The sequence below is a fragment of the Cyprinus carpio genome, chromosome B20 (assembly GCF_018340385.1).
Source record: "Cyprinus carpio isolate SPL01 chromosome B20, ASM1834038v1, whole genome shotgun sequence".
NCBI lineage: Eukaryota > Metazoa > Chordata > Actinopteri > Cypriniformes > Cyprinidae > Cyprinus > Cyprinus carpio.
Window position 1 is genome coordinate 7,405,137 of NC_056616.1, and position 25,635 is coordinate 7,430,771.

Here is a 25,635-nt window from a genome sequence, read left to right on the forward strand (position 1 = left end):
AGTCAATGGGGCACAAAACAGCACTAAATCTTCACTCTATATGGAAAAAAAATAAAAAAATAAAATAATAACAGGTTTTGAAAACAAATGAGGGTAAAGTACAGTAATGTAATGTACAGTAATGATGACTGAATGTAGTTATTTTTTATTTTATGTTGAACTATTTCTTAAGTAAGAGCATGCAGTAGAACTGATCAGTTCTGAAGGTTTCAGGTCATGGTTACAGATATTTTGATTAAAGCAATTACTAATGAACGAGCGCCGTGAAACCTTGTGTGATAAGCGGTTTTTAATGAGCGTATGATGTTCTAATGCAGATGAGTCCCTTTCAATTCTCATTTATTGCAGACAATGCAGGCAGAGCAAGAGTGAGAGAGGATCACGTGACCCGCTGTATTATGACGGCATGTGCAGAGGATTAGAGCGGAAACAGGGTGAGCAGGAAGACAGGCTTGAACAACTGCAGAGGGACTGAATGACGACCGCCCCTCCAGGTCTCCCTTTAGAGATGCTGAGAGATACGGAGCAAAAGGAAGCTCCCGCGGCGCCGCCGTTCCATTTGTGCAGTTGTTCATTTGTTCAGACACTCAGTCACTGTGATATTCCAGCTATCCACTGCAGAGTAACTACAACACAAACAGGAAGCCTCTAAGGAGAATTGCTGTCACAAGGGACTTGCAGGAACTTGAGGGGATTTAATATGTCAGGCTTTATGGAAATTAACCCGCCTCTCAGAATGCCTCCTCAAGAGGGGTAATTCCTGTGATGTGCATGTGAGGTATAAAGCCATTTCCAGAGCAAAAATTATATGGGAAAACAGAGCATAAAAAGACAACAAATTTTTTCAACTTCTAAATTATATCATAATCAAGCACAATATTAATGTTAATATGCAACCATCTAGAATCCACTCAGAACAACTGAGAAACTACCTAGCATTTTTTTTTTAAATTTAGAAAAGTGACCAAAAAGTAATCAAATGTAATCAGTTACATTACTTTAATAATTGAAATAGTTCCTTAGCCACTCAAGCATGTATAGCTACTTTTTTCTAAGTAGACTTATTTAAAAAGACTCGAAAATGTGACATTGTTGGAAACATATTATTAAAGCACTTAAATTTGTCCTAAAAAGCATAGTACAATGAAACTCTAAAAAGGTGTAATGTATAAAAAGTGTTAATAGAACTAAGTGTAAGTGTTATTTAACTGAGTTAGTCACATTCTGAACCAGACTCGGATCCATTCTCAGACAGAGATGTCTGGAATAAATGATTACTGAGTCAGCCTACATATCATGCTTTACTCAGAGCATCTCTAGGTTGATCTAAACTAGCTAATAGATAATTACATTGATTATTGATTAGCAGGTAAATGGACTGTCTGAGATAAAACCCAAACAGTTGAAAATATAGTGCCTTTTTTTCCCCAAATAATTAATCATGGCAGTGACAACTTTTATTGCACACAGATAATAATATTTGATATAATATAATAACTTAAACTTAAAGCATTTTATCATAATCATTAGATTGCAAAATTATTGAATGTACCGCTGAAATGACTAAATGTGCCTGTTTGATTACCCTTACCTTCCCGTGGAAAGATGCATTATCCAATTTTGAAAAATAGTAGATGTCTTTAACTGGTTTACACTTGTGTGGTAAATCCAGCATTGCTAGAGATCCTCAGCACTCTTAAGAGGCTCAGGAGCATCTTATCTAATGAGCACAATCCTGAACAATATCAAGGATTTCCTTTTTGATTGGTTTGGCAAATCAGCAACCTCTAGCCAATCGCATCTTACGCAACCGACTTGACGGGAGCTTCAATGTCATCTCAGAGTCCCCTAAAAGAGGTAATACCTTTGATCCCTGCATCTTATACAGGAAGATTATGTTACCCAACTGTGAAAAGATGGAGTCTTAAAGGGATGTACTCTGAATGAGGGCCCTGGTGTTGGAGGATGGTGTGGGCTGGAAAGGGCCCATGGGCTTAAGCCTTTGAAAGACATTCTAATCCCCTTGGGCTTGTACCAGTGTTTTGGCAGGTGATTTAAGGCCCAGACATTGTACTCCAATGAGATTTGTGGGATTCTAATTAGATTTCACTAGGAAGAGTTGGCAACTGTTTGTTTGAATGAAAGCCAGTTGTCAAAGAAAATGATCTAAAAGAGATGGAGTAAGTATTTAAGCAGTTTTTAATAAGTGGAAAATGGAGTCTGTTTGACACCGTACTTTCAATAGTGTTTGTTCTCTGCCTTCTGCTGAGTTTGCTGTTTGGAGTTTGCTTGTAATGACCATATACATATTTTGGGATCAGAACATTGCATCCCAATATTTGAGTTTGGGCTCCTGAGCTGAGCTGCGGTAATCAAACACCCTAGTAGTCACTCATAACACCATATCAACCACCTGGCAACACTACAGCCATCAACAGAATACCATAGCAATATCATATCAACTTCTCAGAAGACCTCAGTATCCATCTAGTAAGAGTATAAAACTCAGAACTCCCTAACAATGCCCTAGAAACCACATAGCAAACCAACATGTCTCTGAGCTCCTCAACAGCCATGAAATGCCCCCAAAAGCACTCAGATCTCCTTAACAACAAACTGGCAATGCCTGAACAACATATGAAAACACCTTGGCAATCACCCAGCAACACTAGAGCACCAACCAGAACAGCATATCAACAACCAAGAAACCACTCATAAGAACTTAGCAGCACCAGAGGAAACTCAATCAAACACCTATAAACCAATCAGAATAACTGAGAAACCACTTAGCAACACTTTATGGCAACCCAAGATGCCCTGACTACACCTAAAACACTCTATGAACCACTTCGAACACTGTAGCAACAACCCCAGTATACACTACAGTACCCAAAAGAAACCCTAGCAGTGTCCTTGAAACCACTCTTTACATCTAAACAACCACCTGTCAACATTATAGCATCAATCAGAATGTCCCAGCAACACCCAAAAATCCCTCAGAACACTTTAACAATCACCTATAGCATTATATACCATCCACCAGAACTGCCTAGCAGAGCCCAAAACACTCAAAACACATGAGCAACCATCTGGCAACCCTAAAGCATTCACCAGAACTGCCTAGCAACACTCAAGAAACCACTCAGAAGAGCATAGCAACACCAAATAGACAATTTAGCAACCATCTAAAAACCACTCAGAACTTAAACAGCAATGACTAGAAGACCACCGTCCTACAAATCACTTAAAGCACCTTAACAAGCACCTAGTAACAGTATAGATACCACCAGAACTGCCTAGCAACGCCCAACAAACCACTCAGAAGACCTAAGGAACATCAAACAGACAATCAAGCAACTAACTAAAACCACTCAAAACCCATGCAGAAATGACTAGAAGACCACCATCCTACAAACCACTCAGAACACCTTAACAACCACCTAGCAACAGTATAGCAACCAGCATAATTACCTAGCAACACCCAATAAACCACTAAGGAGACCACCTTGAACCCTCCCAGAACCCATGCAGCAATGATTGAAACACCAGCACCCAACAAACCACCCAGAACACCTTAACAACTGCCTAACAACATTATGGCATTCACCAGAACTGCCTAGCAACACCCAAGAAACCACTGAGAAGACCTTAGGATCATCAAACAGACACTCTAGCAACCACTCAGAACCCATGCAACAATGATTAGAAGACCACCATCCTACAAACCACTCGGAACACTTTAACAACCACCTAGCAACAGTATAGCATTCTCCATGACTGCCTAGCAACACCCAAGAAACCACTCAGAACACCTTAACAACTGCCTAACAACATTATAGCATTCACCAGAACTGCCTAGCAACAACCAAGAAACAACTCAGAAGACCACCTTGAAACCTCTCAGAACCCATGCAGCAATGACTGACACACCAGCACCCTACAAACCACTCAGAACACCTTAACAACCGCCTAACAACACTATATCATTCACCAGAACTGCCTAGCAACACCCAATAAACCACTGAAAAGACCTTAGAAACATCAAACAGACAATCGAGCAACTACTAAGAACCCATGCAGCAATGATTAGAAGACCACCATCTTACAAATCACACAGAACACCTTAACAACCACCTAGCAACAGTATAGCAACCAGCAGAATTGCCTAGCAACACCCAATAAACCACTCAGAAGACCACCTTGAAACCTCCCAGAACCCATGCAGCAATGACTGAAACACCAGCACCCTACAAACCACTCAGAACACCTTAACAACCACCTAACAACACTATAGCATTCACCAGAACTGCCTAGCAACACCCAAGAAACCACTGAGAAGACCTTAGGAACATCAAATAGACACTCTAGCAACTACTAAGAACCCATGCAGCAATGATTAGAAGACCACCATCCTACAAACCACTCAGAACACTTTTACAACCACCTAGCAACAGTATAGCATTCTCCATGACTGCCTAGCAACACCCAAGAAACCACTCAGAACACCTTAGCAACACCAAAAGACACTCTAGCAACCATCTACAAACCATTCACAACCCATGCAGAAATGACTAGAAGACCACCGTCCTACAAACCACTCAAAACACCTTAACAACCACCTAGCAACAGTATAGCATTCACCAAAACTGCCTAGCAACACTAAAAAAAAAAAAACACTAAAACCTTTGCAACACCAAAAGGCAATCTAGAAAACATCTACAAACTACTCTCAACCCAACATTCTAGCAAACTCCTGAACAGCCTTGCAACTCCCAAGAAGCCACTCTAAATCCCCTAGCAACCACCTTGCAATGCTATAGCATCTACCAAAACACCATACCAGTGCCCTACAAACCTTTCAGAATGAGACCACCTTTTGCAACCAAACTTCTTAGCAATCACCTAGCAAAACTATACTGTAGCAACCACTGCAACGCTCCTTCTTCAGATGTAAAGATCTCATATTTTTCCTCTAAGAATACACACCATTCAACCGAACAACAGAACAGTCTTAGAAGGCTTCACCTGGGGCAGCCCAGGATTAAGTGCCCAGTTCAAGGACACAGTGGTGGTAGCTTATAAATTGCCCCGTCTGGCCTTGGAATCTACAACCTTTGGGTTTGTCATTGGTTTCTCTTTAACTAAGCCATCCTCAGCTGAACTATTTTTTCCACAGAGAAAAAAAAATACCGGCTTTCTTTTTGTCTGTGTCTAGTATCAAGTGTGTCGCAGTGTATTTTTTTTTAGCATGTTGTTTATTGTGGGAACTTCATGCATGTCTTGGGTGAACAAATGTGCCTGTGTTGTTTTTGCCGTTGTGTTTCGGCAGCTGTTCTTGCTGACTGTGACTTTGTGATTCTGATGACTTTGCCGGAAATCCCTGACTGACGGCTGATGACAGCATCTCAGATCAGACAGGCTTTTGGATGCCTCAGTCTACACCAATGGTTTGACACGTTTGAACTCTATCGCAGATGCTGTGAATTGTTTTGGTTATTATGCCAGTATATTTACATGGGCTCATGTCTGGCAGTCTAATGAGACCCTGATGGCCAGGCACGGTGCCTACTTCATAAGCGGACATCTGATGGGTTGGTTGCCAATGGATGCATGAGAGGCCCAGTGCAAATGACCTTGTACCCAGATGACTGTAAGTTTGAACAATTACGGGGCACTTTGCCTGACTTTAGGCCTGTTCACAGCAAGGAGAATAAATAACACAAAGTTTTCAGAATGAGAATCAGAATCAGAATTAGCTTTATTCGCCAGGTGTGCGCAAACACTTTTTTTTTTTAAAGGTGCTCCTGGTACATACATACATGCATGCATACATACACATCTTACATGAGAACAAAATAAAAATAAAATAAAATTAGTAAGACTTAACAATAAATAATGTGTATGAATCTGGAACAGCAGACTTGTGCAATTTTACTCTATATAGAACTGTATAAATAAAGAGATATGCATATGTATTTACATAATAATTGAGAAAGGCAATCATTTAAGATGTAGAATGATTTACAGTGAATTACAGAACACAGGTAATGAGTCATATGTTAGCTGTTTAAGCTGGAGATGGCATGGGGATAAAAAATGTTTTTATGTCTAGTTGTTCTAGTGTACAGAGATCTGTAGCGTCTGTCTGAGGGGAGAAGTGCACACAGGTTGTGTCCGGGGTGAGAGGGGTCTTTGATGATGTTACCTGACCGTTTCTTCTCTCTGGAGTTGTACAAGTCCTGAAGACTGGGCAGGAGCACACCAATGATCCTTTCTGCTGCCCTAACAGTCCGTTGCAGTCTTCTTAAATCTGATTTGCTGGTTGACCCAAACCAGACAGTTATAGAAGAGCACAGAACATACTTAATAATAGCCGAGTAAAACTGTGTCTTCTGTGCCTATGGCATGTTGAACTTTTTCAACTGACGGAGGAAGTACAACCTCTGCTGGGCCTTTTTCACAATGGAGCTCTGTAAGGGACTGCGAGTGACTGCAGTTGCATGCGTAAAAATGCAACCTTATTATTCTGACAAACAGTGTATTTATGAATTATATTAACATTACAGAACAGAAAATGATCAATATGGACTTTAAACGTTCAATTTAAATAAATGTAATTAATTTCGGTTTCAACTGGTTTATTGTGAAATAACTTAAACATATATGTTTGCATTGTCCTGGGCTGCCGTTCCCTAAAAAAACTTTTGGGAATACTTTTGGGAATGCAGCCCTGTTTGAATGCATTGTCAGAAGTGAGTTAAGGCTCTCTGTGATTGATTGATTGTCTTGCAACATTTGCTTGTGTTCAGATGAGCAGGAAAATAGTTCTATCCTACATAATTATTCGCTAACATATAGGTTATTCATCCAATTCAATGCACACATTATTATTATTATTATTTGTAGTTGTTAAATAAACAAAATCACTGGTAAATAAAACACACCTTGGTATCAACATTTTCTATTTGAGTATTGATACTTTCGATACTCGCTTAAGTATTGATATATCGATACTTTCATCCCTAAAAATGCACAAAACTGCACACAGTTACTTTAAAGTGGCAAATGATGTAACTGCAGCTTGTGCATAAAACAAACAGAAAGTTATGGTATGTTTGTGTGGACATGAATATATTTATCGTTATAGGTATATCTTTTCAGATGCCATTCCTGGTGCGAATGTCTCTTTATTGCAACTTTTATTCACTGTTAGGGAAAGTTGCTTTTAAATGCAATGCATTACAATATTGTGTTACTCCTAAAAAATATTAGTTATTATTTTATGGAAAGTAATGTGTTGTTACTTTTGCGTTACTTTTTAAATCTATTTAAGTATATCATAAATTGCTAGAATTTACACATCACAGACGTTGCAGACTCTCCATCTCTTTACTAATGCTCAAGGACACTTCTGTGCTTCCGTCAAGGTGAGCATTGGTGCTCTTTTGCCTTAATCTTTTATTAAGCTTCATAGATGAGTAGGTGGAGGGGATCTTTGGGGGGTGTTCTAAGCATCAGCATTCCCTAACCTGCTTTAGAGAATTACAGCTTGTGCCTGTATATCGAGCCTGAATTATTCAAAACGCTTTCTAAGCATTGCACCGTACTAAGTCTGACTGAGAGCTAAAAATAAACCAACACGAGATCCTTTGAATTGCTTAAATGTTCCACATTTGAATTGTTATTAAGTTACTCATTTATTTGTTTGGAGCATGTTTTAAATGTAGTCTAACCGAGTAAAGTTTAAATGATAAATAATAAAATTCATAAACCACATAAATATTATAAGGCACACTGAAAAATTGATAAATTTATTAGCCTTAGATACAAAATATCAAACCAAGTTGCATCTGCAAACAAATTATACTAGAGCTTTTCTCAGAACAGTTTTTTCTTAGGCATTTTACAATGATTCTGATCGAGAGTAAACGGGTGTCTTGCCAAAGTAACAAAAGATCTTCACATTAACATTTTCCATGAAGTCTGATAAAAGAAAATGTATTTTTTTGTATTATTTACCTATTAAAACTTTTTTGTTAATTAAAAAAAAAATACAATTATTATAATATATTATATCCCTATGTAGGACAAGCTGTTTGAAGAATAGATATATTATAATAATTTATATTATATTAACAGTTTTTTTGTGAAATACTTTTTTTATTATTTATTTTTTTATTAAATTCCACTTGGATTCTATTATTTTGGTATCTGACGCATTCTTAAATGTGACTTAATATACTCCACTGATGTCCTGTCAGGTGGGGCCTTCACTGTTTGTGTTGTGTCAAAGAGGAATCTCAGGTCCCTGCTGAATTCCAAATCGATCTGTCAGGATGCTTGGGCCTAGTTTTCCCACCCCCTCCTCTCTGCTGAAGAGTCATCTTGGCACTTTTGTGAGTCTCAGGCCTCTCCCTATCTGTCAGCAGAGAGAAATCCCGGTTTGAGGCCACCGGCTGCAGAGTTCAGCACTTTCTCTGTGACCTTGGCCCAAGGGCCACCGCAGCTTCTGCAGGGACCGGACCTCTGCATAACATAGCGATGCTGTGTGTAGGGCACCGGCCCGAGAGGAAGCCTCTGTCATTGTGTCAGCATGACTGAAGCTGGACAGGTAGAATTATGGTGCCCGGATCAAATTTAAGCACTGTGATGCTGAACCAGTGAAAAAAATACATGCAAGCATTTCAACTAAAACTGACCTGACAGGAAGTTGATTCATGGGGAAGATGGCAGGGACCTCAATCCCTGAGGAGAATGGCACTTTTTTTGCTGATGCATTAGACTTAAATTCCAATTCTATCATAAAGGAAGCAATGCAAATCACACAGCTTTTTAGTCATGAATTCCATAATTTATTATTAGATTTTTTTTTCTTCATCTCACATAGTTTCTAACATCATTTTTTTTTAAGAAATATAAGCACCAGGGGAAGTGAATCTCAACCCCTTATTCACTGATTTCTGATCAACTGTGCTTTATATGTACTTTATATGCAATGTCATACTTTTCATGAATGTAAAATATGGATGGATGATTTTTTTTCACTCTTCCATTCCAAAACATCTCACATTAAAGGGATGGGACATCCTTTAAAACAGTCCACACAAGAGTTCATGGAATCTCATGATAAGGATTACAATATACTATAATATGTATATATCTATGTACACATATGGCACTTGAATACAGAAAAGCAACATATCTGTTTTCCACAAATGAAAGCAATGGCCGCTTTGGTGTCAAAAATAAATAAATAAATCCAATACATTAATAAATAAATAAATACAAAAGATAGACAGTTAAGCATTATGCAGTGTTGGCCAGGTCACCGGCTACTGATCTGCAAGTCAGCTTAAATATAAAGGAACGATAACTTACGTTAAGGTCAGTGGTGCAAGCACAGGCAACCAAATTATTAAAGATGCCAATCTATCTAAGCCAGAAGAGAGATATGATTCATATAGTACAGATAAACATATGTGAACTGTGGTCTAACTAGTTGCGGTGAGTAAACTGAAACTATCACATGTGCGAGCTAAAACCAGAATGAGAATACAATATAATGAAACAAAAGACCTTCACAGCACAATTAAGGTTAGTTTTGGCTTCTTTAAATCCACATTTAGTGCAAAACATATTTCGGGTTCAGCTGATCATGTGAATGAAAAAACTAATGTTGAAAACTCATTGCAAGCTTTCCGTTCTGACCAATAAAAAAGTTGCATCAGTGCCCTTCAGTAACTGATAAGAAACAAACATCTGGTCCGTCTGTTCTGGTTGTCCATAACAGAGAAAAACTAAATCCACTATGAAACAGGTGAGATGAACAGTTCATAACATAACTTTTCTTGCATATAATTGAATGCAATGGTTTGAAAAATCGAATCCTGGTACCCGGGTCCTCCAGAAATGCATTTTGGATGCTATTGGGACCCAAATATGAAAATTCTGTCACGACTTACTCACCCTAATGTTGTTCTGTACACCACAAATGAAGATATTTAAAAAGATATAAATAAAAATCAGTAGGGTCAATGGGGTCCAGTGTTATCCCATTGACTTTCATTGCATGGACCAAAACATTCTTCAAAATATCTTCTTTTTCGTTCCACAGAAGAAAGAAAGTCATAGAGATTTGGAACGACATGAGGTCGAGTATGACAGAATTTTCATTTTTGAATGAGCTATTCATTTAGAATAGAGGCTCCAAGACTTCAACTGTGTGTTTCATCCAAAATGTGCATCCTGAGGTCTTCCTGGACCAGGACTGAGCACCTCTGCTCTGATGAACTACTGATGAAGGAGCATTAGACATAGGCAGAGTCACTCGACTGGGTGCGGCCGAAATTCGGCATGCTCATCCGCGGTAAGTCCTTGTTTCTGATCTCGTATATGGACTTCCTCCTGGCCTGAACCCCCCTCACCGCCGTTTTAATTTTCCTCCAGCCCAAGTGATTAAGTTCTGCGAGGTTGAGCACCACGCAGATCCCACTAACTGCAAACATGAAGACGAGGAACACGGTTTTCTCAGTGGGTCTCGAAACGTAGCATTCGACGTCTTTGATGCAAGGGTAGCGATCGCACTCGTACACGGCAGGAACATTGAATCCGTACAAGAAATACTGCCCCACCAAGAAGCCGATCTCCAGCGCGTTCCTGAAAACCACCTGAATGATGTAAAACCTCGAGATGCCCTCTTGTCTTCTCATTTTAGATTTGGTAGTTCTCATGGCTGAACTGGGGATCTCTTTCACTTCCAAACAGTCGGGCTCGGATTCTTTGGTGGAGTTTTCCGTGTTCTGAAGTACTCCGTTCACGATGGTGTTTTTGATCTTTTTGCTGTCGTCTCGTTTCATTGAATCATGATCTTTGTCAAGGGACAGGTAGACCATGGAATATCTCCGCTCCTTTTGTTTGGCAGACTGATGCACCGAGTATGTGATGAAGCACAGGCTGGGTGTGCAAACCATGATGATCTGGAACACCCAGTATCTGATGTGAGATATTGGGAACGCTTTGTCATAACAAGCTTGGTTACAGCCTGGCTGTAAAGTGTTACACACAAACATGGACTGCTCGTCGTCGTACACGGTCTCTCCTACTATTGCAACGATAAGAATCCGGAAGATCACCACCACTGTCAGTAGGATCCTAAACATAAGGACAGAAATATTTTAGTTCATAGTGTATCTGCTATGGTATTCTCAAGCAGTTGAGTCAAAACAAGCAAAGGAATATAAAACACTTTAAAAATTTGTGGTTAAGTTAAAATCAAGTTAAAACTAGAAAAGAAATATAAGAAAATTAAATTCAATTTGCACTGTGATTTCTAGAAATTCACCGTAAGAACCATAACCATATATTAACTGATTTAATGTTAATATTCCAATGATGTACTGATACTATCTACTGCTACTGTCATCTGACAGTATTAATATTCCAATAACTACAACGTACTAAATTCTGTTCTGCATATACTGATACATATTGTTAAACACAAGACCACATGATGAATTCAGTTTCATGAAATGTGAAACTACTGGGAAAAAATCAAGTTCATCCACAGTATATAAATGCGCTCAGCATACAGTGTTCATTTAGATACATCACAATATTAAGGTAGTAACACACAGGTAACACACATGGCGCTAGAATAATATTATATGCATTAACTATTAACTATGAATGTACAGAAAAAAAAAAACTGCATTATTTTATTGAAATGTGATGTGTCACGCGTGGACTTATACATGTGAACGCCCTTGTACGGATTTCCACCGTAAATTATAAAGTGACCTTTAATTTATTTACTGCGATTGTACATTTACTGTACATTTATTGTCGTGTCAAATATTTCACCGTTATTTAAAGGTAATTTATACTTTTCACTTTCAAAAACGCCACTTTATAGTTTTTTTTTTTTAAGTAAAAGTGTACGCAGTGTCTGTTAAATATAACCTTTATTTTATATGATATGGTAATTCACAGTTAACCAGCTAACAGGTTTGAACTGTATGGTTTTCTATTCTTTGGACAGTGCAGATTGACGCGGGGAGCTGTCCAGTACTGAAACTCTCTCCACAGGCAAACGCGCGCTTCCAGCCATGCAGGGCGCGCACATTTCTTTGAACTCAAATCAGATCTGACATGAAACAGCAATCTTACCGATGGCACACAAGCTGTCTAAAATGTGCAGTAACAATTATAACAACAGCAACAGTAATCTTAATTCATCCCGTCCTTTACAATGGGCACATTAAGCTCCAATTGCCAATCGCCCTCATTTAGAAGAGTCATTGTGTGGTTACCACAATATATTTCTTTTAATGTGCAAAGCAATCAATAAACATTTTCTACTTTTTTTCCTCACCTCCCGATCATAGTAGAGTGCTGTTGGACAGCCGCCTCCAGGAGACGCTCGAGAATGGTCCATTCCCCCATGGCTGTTCATTCGGAGACGATATAACACAGTGGAGCGTGTAAAATCAAACGCGAGCTACTGTTCCGCTCCGAGGGCGAGTGTAGTATCAGGCGAGTGCATTGATTAGTCGCTGCTGTCCACCTTGTCTTCCACGCCTCGCTCCGGAGGGCGCACTCCTCTGAGGTCCTGATTAATCTGAAGCCCTCCTATTTTCTGTCTCGCGAGCAGGACGATAGGTCGCTCTTAGCCTGAACGGAGGGGAGTGTAATGTTTGGCTCGTGCTAATCCCGCTTTAAGTAGACTGCACCCCCACTCCCTCCCCCTGCGTCACGCGCAGACAGGTTGTTGGAGAGAAATCAGAACAGCAGCATGTCTCCGTTTCATTATTCTCCGAATATGTCTGAGATGCACTGATTAATCCGTAATAAAAATCATTGGCGATAAACTCAAATCACTGGGGAGGTCTGCATCCGGTGATACAAACAAACACAAACAAACACACACACACGCTCACTAGCGTGACAGAATGGGAGATTAGAGTTTAGAGTTAGTGTTTGTCTAATAAACAGGGCGCGGATCGTGGGAGGTAGGCTTCTTAAGGCTTGAACACCGGCAAAGAAAGCCAAAAGGTGAGTAAAGTAAAGGTTTCAGAAGGGCTTTCCAACGTTTGACTAATTTACAATTAAGATGGCCAGAGCGCGCTTTTTCAATTGCCGCCAAAAAGTAGAGTTTGCTGAATAAAACAAGTCACCATAGCAACAATATTGCGCATGCCACTTTACATGGCAATTCAGTTTTTGGGGAGTTTTGGGGGATTTGGGGATTTTGTCACCAAATTAGCTGCTTAATGCGACTTTTATTAATTGAAGGTTTTATTGACTTAATGACTTTTAAGTCATGTTTAAAGGGGTCCTATTGTGCTTTTTCACTTTTTAAATTTTAGTCATTGTGCAATGTGTATGCTCGTGCATTAAAAAGATCTACAGAGCTACAAATCTCAAAGTTTACCCCGAAGGGAGATATTTTGATTTAAAAGATCCCTTTTCAAGAACTACAACGAACGGCTGTTTGGACTACAGTGTTGTTTTCCGGGTTTTGTGACGTCACAAAGCGGTCTATTAGAATATCATTAGAATAATTCCCGCCTACCGAAATTCGAATGGGGTGAGGTCGTGGTTAGAACGCTTGGTTGAGTGCATCAGACAAGAAGACGAAGAAGAAGTGCTGCTGTAGCGTCAAGTTTTCATCATGTGGAAGAAACACAGTTTTGTTTTGTTTTTTTTTCACCCCAGTGCCTTTTGAATTTCCTTGTTTTCTACCTCGCTGGACATTTTAACGCAATTATTACACATGCAACTGAATAATTATGTAAGTAAATATGTATTTACAGTTATGAAAACGTTTTTATAAATTGCTGACAATACAATATTAGACAATGATGTAATCTGCTGCATTTATCCTTCAATTACGAGACTATGGTATAAATAAATTCAACTGTATAACAGTTTCACTGCAATTCATGTTGTAATGTTAGAATAAAAGAACGATAAACATAATACATATTACTGTTGCACTTATCTGTACATAGTAAATGCAGTTATTTTTAAGCGGTTGTTGACATCCTGTCTAAAACGTCATTTAGCCCAAAAAAAAAAGAAAAAAAAGAAAAACTTGCTGCTTTGGCAAGGGGAGGGGCAGTACTGAAACACTGTCTAAGCTGTTCACCAATCACAGTTCACTGGGACAGCTAACCAATCACAACACATTTAGTTTTTCGGAAGGCGGGCCTTCATCAAACACAGAACTAATCGAGCTGTTTGTGCCAGGCTGGGGAGAAAGGTATTGTAATAATGTACATTATGTGAAAAATAATGCGTTTTTCGAACCACCAAGCATGAGAGCATGTTCTAGTACACCCCCCTAAACAATATCAAGACTTTGTAAAAGAGCATAATAAGACCCCTTTAATTAATGTTTTGCGACAAAAAAACTATTATGGCAATATATATTTTGATAAGATAAGGATACAAGACAAGGGACACTGTAATTTGTAACATTTTCTCTGTTCTGTCATTCTTAACTTATTTGTATTACGATTTTGTCAGACGACTTACAAATTTTAGCAGATTGCAAGTAGCTGCATCTTAATGAATCGCCTTATCTGACAAGAAAAACAAAAATATGTAAATGAGAAAATTTTTTGAAACTTTTCAAGCAGGCATTTGGCAACATTGATCGATTTCAGGCGGTTTGTCGATAAAGCAATAAGCACTGTAATTATACATCACTTTATTTTATATATCACAAAACAAATTTAAAAGGTGTATTAGATGACGTTTAGCTAGACGTATGAAAATTACAATAGACCTGTCAGGCTACCGCAATATTTAACTTTTGACAGAGTGAAAACGAAGCTGTGAAAGATAGAAATACTGTGCCTTTTATGGATTGTAGACCTACTGTTACCAATTGTTCAGCTGAAGCAAAAACAAACAAACAAACAAACAAACAAAAAACAACAACTGTGGGTTGGAGAAAATTCTGTGATAGCACCACAGTGCGTTGCTGTAAGGACTGTATATGTCTATCCCTCATAGCCTCGTTTTCTTTCGTGGTAAATTCAATATGGTGTCTAACCTGACTAAGGTGTTGCACGAGACAAACCTCAACCAATTGTTCCCCGAAAATTACCTTTATATTAATTTGTTTATCAAATATTTTACTTTAAAATTGTCAACCACCCTGAAAGTCTGTATGTTTGCACACACTATTTATAAATGAAAATGATTTACATGCATGCTGGTCTAATTTTTGTAAACAGCTGATTGAGTTGGTTTTTCTGAACTCTTCACATCAAGAAAAGTTCCTTAACACTCCCTTGCACTCTCCTGCAGGTGATGAGGTGATAGGCCTATTTGTGGTAACGCCTGTGGTGAACTTACTCTGGTGAGTAATCGCTTTAGGACTACCCACTAGGATTGAGAGATAAAAACAATTAATGACAACATGGGATATCCCTGTTAGAATCCAACTGATAACTGAAGCTGCAAAATTCAACACTGGGCAATCAATGTTTGCTCATATTTATAGTGTAGGTAAGATAAAAATAAAATCCCTTATAAGCCTGAAGAGGGCATCTTGACAATGAGCTGTGTTCTCCTCTGATCTCCCTTCGCCTCCTAGAGAGCTGCAGCTATTTTTATACTGGGTGCTAATTGAAGTTGCAAATATGAATCCATCACAGATGGCTTTTATGCAATCTTGTATTTACCGTATTATTAAACAAAGTATTACATTTCTTGTAGTAAATGACAAAGATTAATTAAAGACAAATTAAAATAGTGACACTTCTGCAGAAAAACAAAACAAAGATTTCTTCACAAATTTCCTGGTCTTGTTTATTTAAAAACCAATAAATATCCACATACAAATTTATTTATGATCCAGTAAATAACTACAAATAAATTGCACTTTGGTGTAATTAAAGTGTAATAGGTATAATAATGGTAATTTATTTATGATTGAGTAAATGGTGGAGGTAATGTTGAGAATTTCTGTTCTTTGCATCCATAATCAGCGGTCTAATATGACTATCCTGGCACTTAGAAGCACTTCCTGTGGACGATGGATGGGCCAGCCTCATCATATTCCTGCTTGCTGATCCACATTTGCTGGAAGGTGGACAGGGAAGCCAGGATGGAGCCACCGATCCAGACGGAGTACTTACGCTCAGGGGGAGCGATGATCTATGAGAAAGAAGACATGGGATGGTTACAAATCAAACATCTTATGCTCTCAGAAAAAAAGGTACAAAAGCTGTCACTGGGGCAGTACCTTTCAAAAGGTACGCTTTTGTACCTTTTAGCTACTAATATGTACACTTTAGGTACTAATATGTACCTTTAAGGTGCCAATATGGACTGCTTAGGTACAAAGGTACTGCCCCACTGAAAGCTTTTGTACCTTTTTTCTGAGAATGCACTAAATTGAATTAAATTTAAAAGAAGACAGGAAATCTGAATTACTGAATAAATTTTCTACCTTGATCTTCATGGTGCTGGGGGCCAAAGCAGTGATCTCCTTCTGCATACGATCAGCAATACCTGGGTACATGGTGGTGCCACCAGACAGGACGTTGTTGGCATACAAGTCCTTACGGATGTCAATGTCACACTTCATGATACTGTTGTAGGTGGTCTCATGGATACCAGCAGACTCCATACCTGGTAAGAAAAAAACTGGTGTTATTGTTACCTAACACTAAAACTTGGAACATTAGTTTTTTGTTCATTTAAATAAAGCTGGAATAAACTATAATATAAATATTAGATAAAAATAAAAATATTTAAATGTTGCCTTAGTAAATAACTGTAAATAAGTTAAAGTGGAAGTACTAAAATTATTAAAATTAACTCTTAGAAAATAAAAATTAAAAGTTAAATAGATTTTAAAATAAAAAAATAATGAAAATCACAAAAGCACAACACAATTACAAAAACTAGAAAGTATGAAAAATCATTATTGGTTAGTTAAAAAAAGAGCTATTGTTATTACTAATAAAACTGTTAAAAACGTTTTTCTTTTTCACTTTTGTATTTATTTAATTAAAACAAAGCTGTTAAATATAAATACTAGACGAAAAACTTGAAAAAAAAAGTGGTTCCTTGGCAACTAACTTAAAGAAAAAGTTTTAACGTTTGAAGTACTAAAATACTAAAAAAACAAACAAAAAAAAAAAAGTATAAATATAATTATTAAATGAGAAAATTCAATTAAAATTAGAAATGCTGCATTGGCAAATAGCTGAAATAAAACTAAAATTACTAACACTAAAATTGAAGTACTAAAGTACTAAAATTACTAACACTAAAATTGAAGTAAATATAAATAAAAGCTAAATAGAAATATTAAAAACTAATAAAAAAAATAATAAAAATAATAAACACAACAAAATTACTAAAACTTAAACTACAATTAAAATCCAACTGAAAATATATAAAAATAAGCTAATTCAAAATATGAATAAATATATAATAGCATTTAAGTAATACTAAAATACCATTGAACTAGTTTAGAGCGATATGCAGTGATATGATCAATATGATTTCACCCACCAATGAAGGAAGGCTGGAAGAGAGTCTCTGGACAACGGAAACGCTCATTTCCTATAGTGATGACCTGACCATCAGGCAACTCGTAGGACTTCTCCAGCGAAGACGAGGAAGCAGCAGTGGCCATTTCATTCTCAAAGTCCAGAGCGACGTAGCACAGCTTCTCCTTGATGTCACGAACGATCTCACGCTCAGCTGGGAGAATATAATTCCAGTGTTAACAATATATTATTACAATACAGGTTTGATAACTCTAATAATAAGACAGCATAGCTTATTCTTACCCGTGGTCACAAAAGAGTAGCCGCGCTCAGTCAGGATCTTCATCAGGTAGTCAGTCAGATCACGGCCGGCCAGATCCAGACGCATGATGGCGTGGGGCAGAGCATAACCCTCATAGATGGGCACATTGTGGGTCACACCATCTCCAGAGTCCAGCACAATACCTACAAACAACAAAAATCTTTAAGGCTCCAGAAAAACCTACAAGTAATGAAGTACTGCAGTGCATGTTTTAAAACTCACCAGTTGTACGTCCAGAAGCGTACAGTGACAACACAGCCTGGATGGCCACATACATGGCAGGAACGTTGAAGGTCTCAAACATGATCTGCACATTAGAAGATGCCAGACGTTTGTCAAGTTCTCAAATGTATTTGAATAGAGCTTTTCACAATACACATTGTAACAAAGCAGCTTTACAGAAAATCCTGTTAATATTTACAATATCTGAACATCTCTATGCCTTTTTAGCAGATTAAAAGCATTAATATACCGTAGTTTACATTTTGCTACAATAAAATCAATCAAGCAGTTGAGATATGCTAAATAGTACATGCCACTTGTTCTATGTACTTGTATATACTTCATATAATTGGTTATTTATTAGTCTTTTGTAGAGTCATGTGAATGCGCAGTATTTGAGGATGTTTAACTAAGATTACCTGTGTCATCTTCTCTCTGTTGGCCTTGGGGTTAAGAGGAGCTTCGGTGAGCAGGGTGGGATGTTCCTCGGGGGCCACACGCAGCTCATTGTAGAAGGTGTGGTGCCAGATCTTCTCCATATCATCCCAGTTGGTGATAATACCGTGCTCAATTGGGTATTTCAAAGTCAGGATACCTCTCTTGCTTTGAGCCTCGTCACCCACATAGGAGTCTTTCTGTCCCATACCTACCATGACACCCTGTTAGAGAAGAGACATTGTCAATATTTCAGTAATATTCCTCATTAAATCTATAATATAGCTTATTTTTGCATTGAAAAAACCATTGTACCTGGTGGCGAGGACGACCAACAATGGAGGGGAAGACAGCGCGGGGTGCATCATCTCCAGCAAAGCCAGCCTTCACCAGGCCGGAGCCGTTGTCGCACACAAGAGCGGTGGTCTCGTCATCGTCACACATGGTGTCAGCTGGGAGTCTAAATGAGGAGCAGATGCATGTATGAGCATACTGTGAACAGTCATTATGTATGCATTCCTGTCAAGCTCATGTTTTCTCTTCAGGATAGACCACAAACCATGTGAAATTATTTTCCAAACTTATTTAAAATAAAATAAAATTCTTTACTGGCATCTATGATTGAAACTTTAACATTAATGGAACCTTTTCCATTGTTCAAAGGATTCTTTATAGTAGAAATATTAATAGATTATAAAATGTTCTTCACACTAAGAAAAATAACTTTTCACTGAAAGTTTCTTTGGGTAACCAAAAGTGTATGATCCCATGAACTTCCATTAAACAAAGGGTTCTTTATAGTGGAAAAAAGTTCTTCAGATTATTCAAAAGTTCTTCACACTTAAGAACAGTTAAGTAAAAGGTTCTTTGAGAAACAGAGAAAGCTTTTTCTTTGGCATCACTGCAAAAACTTTTTGGAGAGCATATTTCCGTACCTCCTGAGATGCTGACATGGTCATCTTTGACTGGCTTATCCTCAAAAGTAGAAACATTGATATTTTTTTTGTAATTCAAAGTCAGCAAAGTATTTATTACTGACAACCCTAAGCCTCTGAAATGTTTGTTTAGCTCAAGAGTCAATTATTTTCATTAGAATTCCAGTGATATTGCACCAGAACTGACCTAGTTTAAATCCTAGCGTTTAGAAGATCATCCCATTAAATGAAGTCTGACATTTCGGAAAGCTTTAGCTGTATACTTACCAGATCAGCACCAGGAGCTGGTTCCCTTGGAGAGTGAATGGTAGACAGCGCCTTAAGCCGCCGCCAATTTATACTCCAAGAGTGGCCCGGCGCCCGCTGGACTTCCCTCTCCTTATTTGGTAGCCCTAGCGTCATTGAGAGCGGAGTGGCCATGAATGGAAGGGCGCGGAGAGGAGAGACCCCCGCGAGGCATTCGGTCCTACGCCCATGTATGGGAAGAGACGCGGGAGGCATCGCGGGGGGCGAGTGATGGTATTCCACGATTTTTTCCACCGTGAACATTGTTGAAATGGCATCCCTAAAATCTGCACGCTACATGCTAAATATAAATGACAAGACAATAAGCGATTATTTTCTCTCTCTTTTAACAAAAAATAATCCCCCGTTTACACTTAACGATGTCCCATTTTGTAGATTAAGGTGTTGAGATTTTCTTTTAGAAGAAAAATGTGAGTTTGTCAGCGTATCTGACAAAAACAAAGACAATAAAAGAGGTAAACAAGCAATAAACAAAAGAAAAGAACACTAATGGCTAGAAACAACAATATTATGTTGTATTTACTAATTGTATGTTGTTTCTTTCTGTGCGAATATGCAATGACATTTTGTGTGTTTTTGTGTGTGTGTGTGTGTGTGTCTGTGTGTAATCATTTTATAATGTATTTAACATCTGAAATTATCATAACATCAGCAAAACTAAATAAAAACATGAAATATCTATCTCTCTCTCTCTCTATCTATCTATCTATCTATCTATCTATCTATCTATCTATCTGGAGAAGCCATAATCTTTATATGATACACAGTTTAATATCATTACAAATAAATTGACTTTGAAATTAAATAATATTTTAGCCTTGGAAACAGAATTTGAAGCATAATGCTATATCTATATAGAAAGGACTGACAATAGAAATATATCAAGGAGAATGATAATTTGTTCAAATTCAATTTGAGCAAAATCCTGAAAACATGACAGGATGCCCAAAATGCAATTGTGCTGTTTTGTCATCCATCCCCCATTCAGGTCAGCCCTTTCATCTGACATGTCCCTGCCATTTGCTTCCATTTATATCATAGTTGAAGTGTTTGAGCTTTAGGAAGATGAAAGGCAGAGTGCAAAACTCGTGTAGGGTTATTTGTCTGCTTTAGGAACTTGCACTGTATGTCAGTGATACTTAATGAGGCTTTATTTGGCTTGAGAGTCATCAACTGTTTAAAGGTGATGATTAAGATAAATTTATTAAGCTGCTCTGATTCTAAGGAGATCACTGAGGTACCATATCAGCACCCTTGAAAATCCACGTCAAAGACCCACTGCCCTTAGCTTAGCAGATTTATAATAATATAGAGAGGATTGTTAAATAGGGATTTTGAGAGTCCCATCACCAACTACTGCTGGTGTGCACTCTATTAACTCTATTATTTATCCAAAAATTGCTGAGTTTTGGTGTTATCATCCCTCTCATTTCACTTCTTCTCTCCCGTATCAGCATTTCACCCCATATCTGTTTTTTTTTTTTTTTTTTTTTAAGGGGGCAAAAGCAAGTATATCTGGTTGCTGGGTCTTGATCTCCATTGAAATGTTAATTTGCGCTACTCTGTCTATCAGTAATGACCGTTCCCTCTTATAATGTTAAATTTATGTGACTACTGAGTGATGTAACATGCTGTTTTTTGCATAATCCCCAACATTCTCTGTCTGAGCATCTGTCAGCCGGCAGGGCTTAAGGTTCCCTCTATCTGAACTCGTTGTGGCTGTGTTAGGGACGATTTGGCTGCTACAAAAGTAAAATTGATGTTTGCTCGAAACGCACATGTGCAAATATGCCAATGTTTGGAAATATAAATCAGAGAAGATACCCAAAAATGTTCATGCTGTTCTTCACATATTTGTTTCTGTAGAATAAATTCTAACCAGAAAATTCAGTCTTCACAACTTGCTTTCCTCTGCAATACACTCGCTTTGAATTTACAGTAAACGTTAATCCCTTTAAGAAGCAAAACAGCCAGTAAAGGGCCAGCAGTTGCGCTTAATCTACTTGCTGTTTCTCCCGCAGCTCTTCCAATAATCCACTCACACTTCAAAACTCTGTTTAACATTCATGTTGAAGGCAACTCCTCATGGTTTTCCAAAATTACAGTAATCTTTTGTTCACAGTGTTCCTAGCTAATCTTATAAGGCTATGCAAATGGTTTCTATGACATCTCTTTTTTTGAAACATATGTGCATCTCCTTTGCCCTTTAAGGACCTTTTGTGCTTATTAGTTACTTAAAAAGGAAAGCTGCAGGTCATAAGTCTTCAGATGAGCTGTGGTTTGCGTTGAGCAGAGAAACATTATTATTCTAGGGTCAAAGTCTCTGGATAGTAATGCCTTCTGGTCTTGTCACAGGATATGTTGCTTGCTGTTGGCAAGATCTTTCTGTGGCCTTCTGAACTGCGTTGCATTTCATATTCTGATTTGTTGAAGTAAACTGATAGGGACATTCATCACACAACACATTTTTGATTTCAGAAAAGACTTAAACAGATATCCAATACTATTTACTAAGCAATGTTCTGCATTGTCACTCGCATTTTATAAATAGCTGTATGATTACATAATTATGATGTGAGCCAGGTTGCATGCTGCTAACCTCTTTCATCGTTCATCATGACCCACAGAACTGACGTTCAATAATTCACATTATACTCAGCTGTATTTATATGCATTAGACATCCAAGTCAGGCAAACCAAATAAAATGCACTTGTTGCCAGTTGTAGTATTCAAAATTGTTGTGAATTGGTATATCAGTAAATGAATCAGTCATCAATAACCAGTTACAGTATATAAAGGCCAGACACATAGTTTGATGGATAGGGGATTGAGTGGTCTGTGTCAAACATATCTTGAATAAAGGCTGGGTGAGAGCCAGACATTTCATAGTGGAGTGTGGAATGCTGAACCCACACCCTCTCTGTGAGGAGAGCCGAACTGTTGTCTGGTTCTATGTGTTAAGGTGTCTGCACCCTCTCTCTTCTTCTTCTCTCTTGTATGGTGTAGATACATTCATGTAAACATATATGCCAAAAGTGTGGCACTGAAGTTGGTAAACAAAACATAACCAGTGCTGGGTAGATTTCGTACAAATTGTAATCTGTTACTGACTCAAAAATTGACAAAAGTTGTAGTTAGTAATGTAATCCGTTACACATTATAGGTAATATAATCAGACTACCTTTTAATTACTTTTGACCTAACTCATTTATCACATTGATTTTAAAAAGGATGTTCTTGTACCATATTGATATTAAAATACAAAGAGAAAGTAATATATCCCACTTGTTGTGCATTAAATATTACATTACTGGAGTTTGTGAAGGAACTAATAGTTGTTAATTAAATATAACACTTGCTAAACAAGATTAAATGTTTTATTTGTTTACATGCGTGTGATAATGTGATCATTAACCAACATCAGAGAACTATGCAAATGTGTTATTTAATTTTAACTTATTACCTTAAAATCTCAATGGGTACTTCAAGTAAATATAATAAAAAAGTTTGGGAATCCATGCATTTAAAAAAATACAATAAAAAATAAAAATAATAAAAAATAAAAAATAAATAAATAATAATAATAATGTGTGCATTCTTTGCCACTAGGTGTCACGTTTGGAGCGGTAAAATAGCTGTTTCCCCGGTAACGCTGTACACAAAGCAGCACTGCGCTCACAAACACTGCTTTAACAGGCATAACAGGCAAGATAAAATGAAAATGAGACCAATTGGACCAATCACCGCCGATCAGCGTCACGCAAAGGAGGGGTTTGGAAAAGCAAATTGTTTAGGAGTCGTTGAGCCAAAAAGGCAAAAAATAAATGCATATTTATAAGACAATGATCGATGTTTTTGACCTTGCATGCATGTCAGCCTGTTGTTTGGGACTCCCAAAACCAAAATATGAACCTTTCATAAGCCTGTAATAGGGGCACTTTAATTTTTGGAATCTGATTATGTAATTCAGATTACATGTAATCAGTTACTACCCAGCAGTGAACATGACATTTATTAATGCTTGACAACCTTTAACATGAAGCCACGAGAGAAGAGTTTGTAGTGAAATGGCAAATTTGCATTGACCACCAAAAAGACTTCGGAGTCAGCTGCGCTTCCTACATCACTACAGTATTCCATCCTGCCCTAAAATTTCAAAGAAATATGAAGACCCCTTAAAAGAATTAAGATATTAGTGCATGGAATATCTAAACTATTATATGGTCTGCTGGTCCTTTCAGGTTTGGTGTCTTAAGAAGTTTTCTTTCATGTGTGGTCCAGTGTTCCTGAGATTGTTTTGAAACAGTCTTGTGGCTAAAATCTTCTTTCAAGTGTTGATTCATCTGCTGTGATTTGAAAAATGACTTGAAAAAGAATGGAACAACTGTCTCATAGACATTGGCTCCCTGTTGCTTCCTGTTACTTTTAGTTTGACAAAGTTTGTATGTGTGTGTTTAGGGGGAGGGTCTCTTGTGGAACAGCTGCAGGGTGTTTGACACAGCTCACACTCCTTTCTTTAAGGAGTGTTTGACCCTTCTGAAGCGTACACACACACACACACACACACACACACAACACACAAGACACACCTGTCTTCCCAGAGCAGAGAGTATTGTGCACAGTAAAACCCAAGACTTAAGAGGTGCCAAGTTAGTTGTTTGTTTACAGGTCAGCAAAATGGTGACAAATTTTCCCTGGGAAGTGTTTAGACCACACAGACAATGGATGTGCCACCCAAGGAAACATTTTATAATTCACAATCGTGCCATTCTTTGCACATGACAGTAGATTTTAATGTGAAAGTAGTAAAAGAAGTAAAGAAGTAAATGTAAAATGGTTCTTGCCCACTAGGCAAGCACACAAGGGTATTCTGGGTAATTACAAGTTGCAATGACTTCGCTAATTATGTTTTGAGTTTTGTAATCATGTTCCTCTGCAGTTCCTTGTTCTGGTTGGTTGTAGTAACTTGCTAAATATGTTATCCCTAGAGTGTTCGGGTGACTTAAACACCTTTGCTAACATTTACGTTGTTGTTAGCATGTTGTTATGCAGTTCCTTGAGTGTTCAGTTTGGTTGAATGATCTTTGCTGACTTTGAGTGGATGTTAACATGTTCTTATGCGGTTTCTAGGGTGTTCTGGTGGCTGAAACAACTTTGCTAACATTAAAGTTGTTGTTAGCATGTTGGTATGTGATTCCTTGGTTGAAAACAGTTTAGTAACATTTTAGTGGTTGTTAATATTGTGTTATGTAGTTCTTAGAGTGTTCTAGGTGGTTATAATGAGGGACTGTTAACATGTAGATAACATGTAGTTCTTTAGTTGTTCCTGGTTCTAATGACTTGGACATGAGTATCTTAACCTAACATGTTCTGAATATTTTTCACCACATTGCTATGCTGTTCTTAGGTGATTCTGGGTGGTTGCAACAACTTTTCTAACATGTTCTGAGTGGTTGTTAGCACATTGTTTGCCTCATATGGTGCTCTGGGTCGTTGCAACGCCTTTGCTGATATGATCTGAGAGGTTGTTAGAAAGTTGCTCTGTGGTTCTTAGAATGTTCTGGGATGTTTCTAGGACATTGCTAAGTGGTTTCAGGGCATCTGAGTTTTTACAGTAAGAAGCAAAACATGAAGCCACCCCAAAGTCTATATGATAATTAGTCCAAAGTTTCCTAGTAAGTTGATGTAATCTTTTTAATCATTTTATCATTCACAAGGCAAAGGTCTGATCATTTAGTAAAATAATAGTACACCTCTCCTTAAATCAGTGTTTTGAGTTATTCATGTCCATAGCACAAACTGTTTGGGCCAGCATATGCCAAATAAGTTATTTAGGGGAATGTGTAGCAATTATGTATTTCATATAAGAAATAGTGATGCTTAGCACCAGTACATATCAAA

General features: G+C 37.8%; 2 protein-coding genes across 2 annotated transcripts; both read right to left on the reverse strand.

Annotated features, from left to right (window-relative positions):
• Positions 1-10,059: 10,059 nt before the first annotated feature.
• Positions 10,060-12,960, reverse strand: gjd2b (gap junction protein delta 2b). Its single transcript, XM_019097429.2, has 2 exons — positions 12,371-12,960; positions 10,060-11,151 (listed from the first exon to the last, which is right to left on the reverse strand). Exons 1-2 carry the CDS (start codon positions 12,439-12,441, stop codon positions 10,308-10,310), a joined length of 915 nt encoding a protein of 304 aa, XP_018952974.2. The 5' UTR covers positions 12,442-12,960; the 3' UTR covers positions 10,060-10,307.
• A 2,989-nt stretch (positions 12,961-15,949) lies between these two features.
• Positions 15,950-19,819, reverse strand: actc2 (actin, alpha, cardiac muscle 2). Its single transcript, XM_019097437.2, has 8 exons — positions 19,695-19,819; positions 18,808-18,952; positions 18,477-18,716; positions 18,058-18,142; positions 17,817-17,978; positions 17,536-17,727; positions 16,463-16,644; positions 15,950-16,167 (listed from the first exon to the last, which is right to left on the reverse strand). Exons 2-8 carry the CDS (start codon positions 18,934-18,936, stop codon positions 16,024-16,026), a joined length of 1,134 nt encoding a protein of 377 aa, XP_018952982.1. The 5' UTR covers positions 18,937-18,952; positions 19,695-19,819; the 3' UTR covers positions 15,950-16,023.
• Positions 19,820-25,635: the final 5,816 nt, after the last annotated feature.